This window comes from Takifugu flavidus, chromosome 20 (assembly GCF_003711565.1).
Source record: "Takifugu flavidus isolate HTHZ2018 chromosome 20, ASM371156v2, whole genome shotgun sequence".
In the NCBI taxonomy this organism is placed as follows: domain Eukaryota; kingdom Metazoa; phylum Chordata; class Actinopteri; order Tetraodontiformes; family Tetraodontidae; genus Takifugu; species Takifugu flavidus.
In genome coordinates, this window is record NC_079539.1 from 2836477 (window position 1) to 2847500 (window position 11024).

The 11024-nt window shown below is 49.2% G+C and overlaps 1 protein-coding gene across 3 annotated transcripts in view; it reads right to left on the bottom strand.

Moving 5' to 3' along the window:
• The window catches only part of ttc28 (tetratricopeptide repeat domain 28), a 52793-nt gene that overhangs the window by 27519 nt on the left and 14250 nt on the right, over window positions 1–11024 (bottom strand). Inside the window, exon 1 of one of the 3 annotated variants that reach the window (XM_057018876.1) lies at window positions 10130–10428. The exons of the other annotated variants lie outside the window; for them this stretch is intronic. Coding sequence (XP_056874856.1) covers window positions 10130–10156 — 27 coding nt within the window. The 5' untranslated portion in view covers window positions 10157–10428. Of the gene's footprint in view, window positions 1–10129; window positions 10429–11024 lie in introns of those variants that run through there. 3 annotated transcript variants of the gene reach the window in all.

An 11024-nucleotide genomic window follows, 5' to 3' on the forward strand; every position in this document is an offset into this window, starting at 1 on the left:
GCAGACCTTGAAGAGGGAGATCATTAGTTAAAACCCTGAGAGGGTCTGGGGGTTCATTAAGACGCAGCAATCTGTATTGTGAGGATGCTCCAGTAGGATTGAATGCACCTTATTATCAGGGCAAAGTATTAGCGAATGCAGACGCTGCAGCAAAATATAGTTACTCTGCGAACGCACACTCCTCTGGTCCTGTAGCACAAGTTCTTCTAATAGACCAGCGGGCTTGTAAATCATTGGGATGGAGGGATGATGCTGCTGAAAAGGCATCTTCAGAGGACACTGGAAACATCAACAAACAGCTGATGTGGCCAAAAACAACAGAACTGTTTCAGATGTGAAGCCAAATCCATCAATATTAGCACACACACACACTCACACACACCCACACACACACACAGCCCAACTGTTTTCTGGTAATCAGCATGAATATTTATCATAGTTTCACAGGGACACTAGCTAAGAAGCAATAATTGAGTTGGAGTGGCCATTGCTACCCCTTCCGCTGGGACCCATAAAGATGTTCCACAGCCAGCTGTGGGTCCTCAAACAGTGTAATGGCTTCATAAATCAGTGTAGTCTCATGCTTGATACCTTTGATATGTTTTAAAGGCGGGATGAAGGGGCCTGGGGTGGCCTAAAAACGTCACTCGTTATGCGAGCGGAGGTGCAGCTTTGTTAGCGTGTCAAAGGGCCCGTTGATGGGCACAAGCATATGTAGGGTCATCTGTGATGGCCCTGACATCAGATGTTGAGGGACCACAGAGCCGACTAATTTGGCCTTGCGGCCAGTCTGTAATAGTAACCATTAAATCATGTTAGGGCGCGCATCGTCTTCTCTGGCGTTGTTTAATACGCAACAGAAGCGATCGATGAGCTAATGCTACAGGAAGATCGGGGATCCCTACAGTATCTGAGGTTACTGATCATTCATCAAACACATCAACCTATTACCTAATTCCCCCTGTCTCCGTCCTCCCTAACGTGCCTGGTTCTGCTCAATGTTTCTGCCCGTTAAAGGGGAGTCTCTCCCCCTCCGCTGTTGCGTAAATCTGCATCGCGTTCGCAGATTTCTCCGTCGTTTTGATCAGAATGTTTAGATTAAGGAACTTCCTGTTAGATTGATGGTTCCAAAGCGTGGCTGAATGACCGTCGCCGTAGTCACAGTGGTCACATGCAAAGCGTCAGATGAAGATTAGACCGAGGCGGCGTGACCCCGGTCACACCTTGACCCCATGTGACTCGCATCCGTCACGTCGGTTTTTGAAAGTTGAAGCTGTCAGATGAGCCGTGGAACACCTCCCTGCATGCATTTACCCTTTTAATTGATTCCATCAAACAGCTGCTGTGATGCAACACTGATGGAGCCACTGATGGGTCCACAAGGACCCGTGTATTAATACCAGATTACCTACGATGTTAGCACGCAGCGTAGCATTTCTGTCGCACTATTATGATGTCACAGCCGACTGAAACTTGGCTTGAGTTAAGGTCGGACATTTCTAGAAGTGTGTCCGTGCTTGGTGGAGAAAGCAAGAGTGAAATGTGCTGTGTTTAAGCTGACGCCTGCAGTCAGGACGTGTCGACGCGCGAGGGCATTTTTCAATATAGCTTTGAAATGTGGCCTCTGGAGGTCGGCGTAATGGGCTCGCTGACACACGGGTCTCTTTTTATCTCCTCTTCAAGAGCAGACGACCTCTCCTAAACGCAGCTGTCCCAACACGTGCCTCTTTCCATCGTGTTGCGATTCGGTGGAGAGAAGCTGCGGGGACATCGGCCCGGACGTTTAACCTCAGCCGCAGTCGTGTGACACCGGCCGCCGCGCGGAACTTTAACTGAACGCCTTGGTTTTCTCCCGGGAGGCACAGCTGACTTCAGCTCCTGGGGTTCATTCCCAGAGTGACCGAAAGCAATTCTGTTTCTTTCTTTCCTTCCTTCCTCCTCTCTCCGCTCTGGTTTATCTGCAGACCCAGACCCTGAGTCATTCCCTCCACCCGTCCATGCGGGCGCACGCGCTATCGGCCCCCATCTTTGAAACAATCCAGCTCGCGCTGGCACGCACGCTATCGCGCACCCTGCATCAATTACAGTAGAGGAAGGGTATGAGCCGAGGGGGGAGGAGGACAAGTGTCTCTCTGATCCTGTTGACTGCGCTACAGCACAGGGGTTTGCTTTGCTCGCACTGTTTAATTAGGCTGTCACTCAGCCGGCCGCCGCCACCGCCGTCGCGTTCATGTGTAGGTGTGCGCGCGGGGCGACCGGCTGCACGCCTGATTGCCTTGGTGACCTTTGACCCCCGAGGGAACAAATATACCTGCTGGGAAAATGAATAAAGAGGTCAGGTAGGACAGAAGAGCCGTCAGCCATTTTGTTCTCTTGTTTTCACTGAGGTTTTGCTGCTTGAAACCGTGCGCTCATTAGTCCGGGGTGACCGGCGCCGGCCGGCGTGCGACTTCCTACAGCTGCCATGTGTGGAGCGAAGCATTAAACGCCGTTGGATTCGCCTCCACACGTGGAACAGGGCCGCTAACAGGCACGCGGGGAAACGAAACGATTCCTCTGTCTCTTCCCTCTGAAACGGCCGACCTCTCGACGCCTCCTGTAATTGCCACGTCAAAGGCTTTTTTAATTATTTATTTCCTTATTTTTTGCCAAATTTGAGAGCATTCGCTTCGCATTAAGATGGAATCCAGGCTGGCGACAAAGCCTGACAGGCATTTAATCATAAATCAAAGAATCTCTCCCAGACAAAATAAACCTTTCCTCACAGAATCCGATTCTTGTGGGCGTTTAAAGAACCCATGAAGAACACGTATAGATCATATATGGTCTATTTGCATTATTCCCTCAGTAGCACCACAGTGATACATTCAGAAACTGCGGCGTTAAAATGATCAGACTTGTTTTTTCCACAAGAAAACAGGCAGGATTCTGATTAAAAAGAGAGCCAAAGTATCAAGGTAAACGCTGAATTCACAGAGAATCAAAGTTATGTTGTTGTGCCGCCATCCTTGGCTCTTCCCTCCCCCTCTCCCGCCCGCCCCCGCCATCTCCGCGTCCTTCTGCTTCTCTTTCCACTTCTGAAACTTAAAGCAGGGTCAACTCTCTCTCCCTTCCTCCGCTCTCGGTCTTAATTAGAGCCAAATGATGCGGGGAGAGACGAGGAGAGGTGGAGGACAGGAGGGGAGGCGCGGCACAAAAGCCCGGTGATTACTCTGGGGAAGATGTCGCGCATACACTTCCTGCTCGGTGAACGGGGGCAAGGAGAGAACCCGGTCCTAATGATTCCCTACAAAGCTAATTACAACCCCTCTCTGCTTCACATCCAGCTCCTGATTGTGATGATCCACGGACACCTAGCAGAGAGCATTGGGCCATAAATCTGGCGTTTGGTCTTTCCCACTGGCATGAACGAGGAGATCAGTCCAGCTCTCTGATGGTCCCCTGTGAACACATGTTGTTGCTAGGTTGACTACGTTGTTTTATTTGATTTGGCCAGAATAACGAGCCCAGTATGGATCGGCCGTTTAAGATGCAGCACAGGGGAAGGAGTGGCCGGGCTTTTAATGCAGAAAAAGGGGCTTTTAATTCCAGCTGACCCTTCACTAACCCCCTCAAGTGGCCCTCCAATCAGCAGCCCAACGCTTCGTCCTCCGCCACAGCATGTCCCCACAGACTTGAAGGCAGCACAGAATATGCTAACAATAGCTGGCTGCAGCTGAAATAATCCACCACCAGCAACACAGACTATATGAAGACGAGTTCTTTATGGCATCGGCCTCAATGTGCTTATAAAAGGGTCGTCTCACAACCAAAAAGCAGCAACACACGCACCGACAGAGGCTGTGTTGTCCTGCTTTACTGAAAATAAAATTAAAAAAAGACAGCCCTGAGCTCTTTAGTTTTCTCCTTGATCTTGAGGACGAGTTTGGATTTGGACGTTTATGCAAACATTGTTCGGGTTTTTGTGAGAACCATTTGCATTTTCTGCTCTTTTCTTATATCTTAAATACAATAAAAATGTATTTTTACATAAAAATGTTCAAATGAATGATTCGGCTTCGGTTTTCCTGCATAGTACTCGTGTTATTATTCATTCCTGTCACGCATTAAAGAAGAACAACTGATAATGGTCTTTATATATGTGGACATAATTACACAATTAATAATAACCAACCAGAGGTTGTTTGCTGATTAAAATGTGGTAACAATTATTATTTAAGCTGTCAGAATTAATAGTGGCTAGCTGGAGACGTAAGAACTTTAGTTTATTTGTGTAAATTTACTGTTCTTTAGAACTGGGATCATAACGATGAACCTAAAAATTAAATTAAAACAGAAGCTTTAGACTCCTGTTTCATTGTCGCTCCCAAAGCCATTTTAAATGCAGACTTAACCTTTCTGTCCTTTAAAAAAGGAGGAAAACTCCAAACATTTGTAAGCGGTGAGAACAACATCCTCCACTGTGTGTCCAAGGGGACAGAAGAACACGCCGGAGAACCGGAGGGGAACGCTGCTGATTCCTCAGGTGAGATGTGGATATTCCAGATATTCCACCACCGCTGTCACACACCATAAATATTAACGACATCGGTCCCACGGGGCAATTAATTTTCAGTGTTAGCGCACCTCCCTTTTCTCCTGGGTGTACCCTGCTCCCCGCTGCTTTATCCTTTCATTAAAGCAGATACGCACGGCCCACTTTAGGTGCAATTTAGATGAGCCGCTTCTATATGAGCCAGCCAGAGAATGGTGATGTCACGCCCACTGTGTGCCAATTACAATTCAATTTAGCAGAAGAAACACTCTGGAATGTGATTACAGCCCGTATATAATGTGTGTGCGTGTGTGTGTGTGTGCGTGTGCGTGTGCGTGTGCGTGATGTTTAACACCTTTCACTCAGCACCTCCGTATTCTGGAGACACTTTCTCCGTCATTGTCACCTCCTGACTGTCTCGTCCTGACAACCAGGACAGGACGTCACATTTAGAACATCCCAGCAGGAGAGCAGCCAAAGATGGTCACTGCTGTTACACTTAACCGCAGGTTGGCTCATGACATTTGGATAAACTTCCAGTTCATCATCTTTCCTCCAGCACTTGTTATCTGTAAACACGGATCTGTCCCCAGGAAACTAGTGCAAACAGCCACGGTGCCCCCCCCCCCCCCCCGAGGGCCCCCCGGCTACTGTAAATGCCTTGAGTGCAGCTTAATTTAAAGGTTGGGGAACCATCTTAAATAAATCCCCAGCCAGAGATTTTGTGTATTGTGTGTTGCACTCTCAAACACAGACACACACAGATATCCCATCCCGTGGGAGCAGAGTGCCCCCCCCCGCCCCCATCCCTGATTATGTGGCAGAACTGTTAACTGGAAGTGATAAACTCTGATCCAAAGCCCAGGGTGCAGATCTACCTGGGTTTGCTGGGGGAGCCGAGCTTACACAGGCACACTTAATAGGTGTCGCTAACTAGCTGCAGCTAACATCTACAAGGTTGGTCCCTTTGTAGCAACACACACAAGAAGAACACACACTCTCTGATGCCTCCTTTGTGGGCTGACATCAGAACGTGCGCGACCACATGAAAGTGCAGCTGGAAACGCAAAAGGCAACACCTCTGCCCGCGATCACTGCGTGCAGCGCCAGCCAAAACGCAAATCCGTGGGTAATAACGACGCGAAGCTGAGTCAGAGGCTGAATACGGGAAGAGTGAATCAAAACAAGCATCTGCTGCTAACGAGTGGGGAGTATTTTATGTTTGTGTGGCGCTTTATTCTGTTTATTACCAGTGAAACCTGGTGTTAGGACTAGTTCCCAGATGGAAGGCCTGTCCAGAACTGGATGGAGGAGGTCACGACTGATTCGGGCTTCTCCTTCAACATACATAAATCCTTCTGAAGTACGTCTGATGGCTGAGGTGAGATGCATTATGGGATACCCAGCTGTCCCTCGTCCACACACATCACGGCTGATCAATACTTCGGAAAATGGGCGGAGCAACTACACATCCGAGCACCTGAAGCGCACTTGACGCCTGATTGATGGCGTTTCACAAGCACCCGAGAACACAAGTGCGGACGAGTGCACATCACGAGAACTGGCACTTTACTCCGAAGATGAAAAAGACACGAGATAAGATCGACGGTGGTCATTAGAGGCGGCAACGAGCAGAGTCGATGGACGAGACATCCAGTGGACACACGTTTTTAAAGACGCGCTCAGATGAAATGAGCCATTAAGGATGGATGGGAAGAGGCCCGGCTGATATGGCTGCACATCTGTTCTGCATCTGCAGGTGTCAGGTACGCTAGCAGAGCTCCGGCGAGCCCCTCAGCTGAGGGGCGACGCCAATTTGTCTTTGAGGTTCTGCCGACAAACTGCAGAGAATCACAAAGGCTTTGAGACGAGGCGCAGTGAGCAGATCGTCTTGCTGGCTCCGCTTCCATGAAAGGGAAAACTGTTCTGTCGGACCTCCTCTCTGGAGAGCCGGGGAGAGAAACAGAGGAATAATATCATCCCTGGGACAGATTAGGGTTCGGTAAGAGACGGTATCTCCGCACTGATAGGCATGAAATAAGCAGAGGGGTGTATCAAGAGGAGAGGGACGGGGAAGGAGACGTCCCGAGGACACGGGAGCCGAGCAGCTCTATCAACATGACAAGCTCCTGGGGGAGCCTTGTCCTCTCAGCCTGCAGACGCGGTGCGTTTCTGAGGGAGGTAGAAAGAGAAAGTCTGGCTTTGGTCGGTGGGGGGGTTCCTTTATGCATAACTGAAGATCCTCGCAGAAAGCAGAAGAAGACCAAACTCAGCCACCATTCTCCCTGCAGTGGCCAGCTGGCGCTCAGCTAAATGACCACGTCCTCGTTCCTTTTGAAACTGCTTCTGTGGACTGTAACTGTAACTCCAGGCAATAAAGGGGACATCACAACCTGCCCTGGGCGGGTGGGGGGCAACCGGTGAGGGGCAGTGACATAAAATCAGCCAGGCACATGAGGGACGGCAATTAGTCCGAAATGACATGTTGAAGCCGTTCTCAGGCCAGTCCGGGACCACGTGGGCTCGGTGTGTCCACTCTGAGTGCGTGGAGACTCTAACCCAGACCAGTGATGCTGAAAACTGCTCTGGGGCAGAAAGATTTCTGCAGACTGCGGGATCACATTACTTATTTATCACGACGCAGCTTTGAATCCAGCCGTGGTCGGAGTCCGAACTCAGGAGGGCTGGAGAAAAGACACCGTTTGTTTCACTTACAAAAAAAAAAGAAAAATCCATGAATGACCTGGATTAATTATACGAAGGGTTCGTCCGGGCCCTTAACGACCTTTAAGCTCGGAACGCGTCTGGGAGAAGGAAAGCAAATATCTGCCGGTCGCATTCAAACGGAGCGCGTGACCGAGCGCTCGTGCAGGTTCTGGTGGCAGGGCCACAGCGTCTTAAATCACAGGCCCCAGTGTAGCTTTAAGCAGCTTAGCTGCACCGTAAACACATTACAAGCAGCGCGCTGCCAGTCTGAGTGAGGAGAACGTGAAATGTTTGCTGAGCTGCTGCCAGGTAAACAGCCGTTCCCTCAGGGAGGAAGGAAACACGGAGGAGCCGCGTCTTCTACAAGTGTGTCAACCCTCCGAGCTGCTGCGTGAACTCATTGTTTCAGGGGAATTACATCAACCCTCTAATATTCAACACACACACACACTAACGAACCCACACACAGAACTTTTACAGGCTGAGTCACTCAGAGAATCTCAGAGGAACTTGGAAAAGAAAAAAAACAACAAAGACCACAGTGGTAGGTTGACATATAAACCCTATAGTTGCATTCATGGTGATTAGAAAAAGCAATATTGACACTGTACATGGCCATCTGCTGCAACTACATTCGACATATTGAAAGGAGGCACCCTCTCCTTCACCACCTCTCCTGTTGTCGGCTGGGATCGTTCCCCAGACTGAATCAAGGAGGAAAGATCGATTCTCGGAGCGGGGTGGGTGGCAGGGTTGGTCCCAGAGCCCCCCCAGCTCACAGTTAGCATATTTCTCAGTTCATCCTCCTGCTCCAGTTCCCATTTTCATGTCAGTCAATTTTCTCTCTGTCTTCTCTTTCCTCCCTCCTGATTTTAATTGAATTTAATCCCGTCCTTTAGATTAGATAACCCCAAACCGCAAGCTAACACCAGCACGCTGTGTGTGTGTGTGTGTGTGTGAGTGTGTGTGTGTGTGTGTGTCAGCCCGTGTAAACCAGTGTGTACTGCTGTGGGTCTGTGCACACACCAGCTTTCATTTGGAACGCGGCGCGCAGCAGAAAGGGAATATTGATTTTATAGCATCTTACACCATTAAATAACACTTTGATTCAAAGTAATACATTGCAGCTCCTGCCACAGAGGCTGCCCCCATTCACTCTGGAAAATAAAAGCCTGCAGACGTTGTTTTCTTTCCAAAATAAAAGCACCCCAGCGCTGTCAGCTGCTGTTTAAATATTCCTCCAGGAACTGAATGTTAAGTGGAACTACGGTACTATTTTTAAGGCCTTTGGGGGGGCTTTTAATGGCTGTACAGTAAAAGTGCAGCCTTGAAAACAGGCAGTGGAAGCAGTCCTCGGGGTCTGTGTCAGGGGTTTCCGTTACCCCACAGAGCCTGAGGTCACCACGACACGGTGCCACAGCTCACTCAGAACTCACCGATGGAAGTCACGGACGACAGATCAGCGACCGCTGTGAAAGGACGCAGGAGCAAAATCGATGCTTTTCAGAGTTGGGTGTGATCCTCGGGGTTGCGACCGCCGGTTGTCACCCGCTGGCTGAAACCTAACTCAACATTCCCGACTTCTGAGGAAACTCCGGCGACCTACAAACACAAGAGTCCAGCTCGGGTCCAACCCTCTCGGCCAGGAGATTAAATGCAATTTGCATCTAATTGTGCAGCGCGTGCTCGCAGAACTATTCCGGTCAGGGACGACTTGAGGCGCTATTTACGTATTTAATTACAGGCAGAAGTGGAGGGCTTATTTGTGATCACATAGCTGACCTATAAATAATCCAACCATCGGCCACATCTAACGCCACCATATTGCCGCTCGGTAGCGCCGTGTTGCGTTCAGTCGTACCGGGAGAATCTGTTTTTCTCTCCCGTTTCATCTCCAGCTGATGGTTTCAGAGCCCCTCAGCTATCACGGCTCCATCTCTTCCAGCCCAGGGATCCTTCTAGAGAGCGCAGTTGCTCTCTGTGATCTCTGAGCCAGAAACACACAGAATGTGGTTTTGGCATCAGACCCCAGTTCACACTACCCACTCAAGCCACAGAGGAGGGTTTAAAACATCAGCAGCTGCCTTTTCAAACACATTTTCCAGGGAGAGGAGCCTGGATCAGTGTCTCTGCGAACGAGGTGATGGTCAAGCAACAAAGAAAAGGAAACCTGAACGTCGGGTTTTCCAGACGAACCCACCAGCAGCTGTAATCCAGATAAAAATACATCTGATGTGATTCACACACCCGCCATATTACAGATTTTAATTAATGTTTAGATCATTCCAGCAATTTAGGGCTGCAACATAAATATCTTATTAATCCTCTATTATCAGCATCCAAGAGGGGCTGTGAACACAGAAAAGTTCAATTAAACTGCATTTCCAGTGCTTTAGGATTTAAATCAATCTTTTTTGCGGCTTTTCCTGATCATTATTCACTTCACTGGTGTATTTTCCTCAATTCAACGTGGGGAAATGAAAACCTTTAATTAACTCCGCGGTTCCATTTTTCAATTTTTATTAGATCTGTCATCAAGTTGCTGCCGGCTTTTTTCTATCTCATATATAATTAAAATGCTCCAGCGTTCATTGTACTCAGTCTAAAGCGTTTGTGGCATCCATAGAGTGTCTGGATGTCCATAGAACGGGATCCTGGAGCTGCAGGTGGCGACTTCATAGCGACTTTATCAAGCTTAAAAGAATATCTGCCTTATCCAATAAAGCTGCAATAAGCCTGCAGAGACACGATCCAGCAGCGACTGCGGGATATTAGCAGATTATCCCTAATAAAGTGTGCGTGGCTGCGCTTTCTGCGTGTTTAAATAGCCCTGTTGATCCCCGCCGGTGCCAGCCAGCCTCCCGGCGCATTCCGCCGGAGCTCACTCACCTTCTTCCGGGGCTGCCATTTCATCATATTTAGAAAGCGCAGATGTTCAGCATCGAAGGGTCACAGCGGCCGGCGAGGAGCGACGTGGACGCGCAGGGGAAGACGCATCTCGTTGCGCGACGGCGGAGGTGCAGAAGCGCAGCGTCCGGCCGGAGTTTGGTAGTTTGAATTCCGCCACAGAGACTCCGGAGAAGAGCGGCTGACACCGCGCACAGTCCTGACAGCCGAGAGTGGGGCTGGAGCAGAAGCATCATCTGTCTGCTCCGGGGGGGGAGGACTGAAGCGAACCAGAGCTGAAACCCAACACTGCTCATGCTCGCTCTCCACCCCTCTCTCTCTCTCTCCTAGTCTCGCACATGCTCTCTCTCCCTCTCTCTCTCTCTCTCACACCTGTGGCAGCTTCAAAGTTAATTCCAAATCGACCATCCAAACTCATTAATTCTCCTAAAACCTTCTTTCCCCACGTGTCTGTTCAGGTAAACGTACCTGCATGGCTCCTCCCCTTTGCACAACCTTTAATAAGGGTGTGTTTTACTATCTCTTCATGCACGGACCGGTTCTGGTCCATCTGGTTCAGGTCCATCTGGACAGGAACTCAGCTGAGATTATAAATGCTGAACTGCTGTTTGTTCTCAATAAAGGTATTTATATAAAATATCAAATATTAAATCAGACACCAATGACCACAGAGAGACTACAAAAGGAGGTTTTTAATTATCAAAGGAGTCGACATCCCAGAAGAGCATTCGTTCCAGTGTCAACGGCGCTGAAGCTCATTTTTCTCCGACAGGAAGGACAAGAGCCAAAACCTCTCGGTGCGTCAGCGGCGTTTGTGTGAAATCGGAGCCGAGAGTGATGTTATTGTGTTTCAGGGAGAGAAACGGACCAGGGGGGT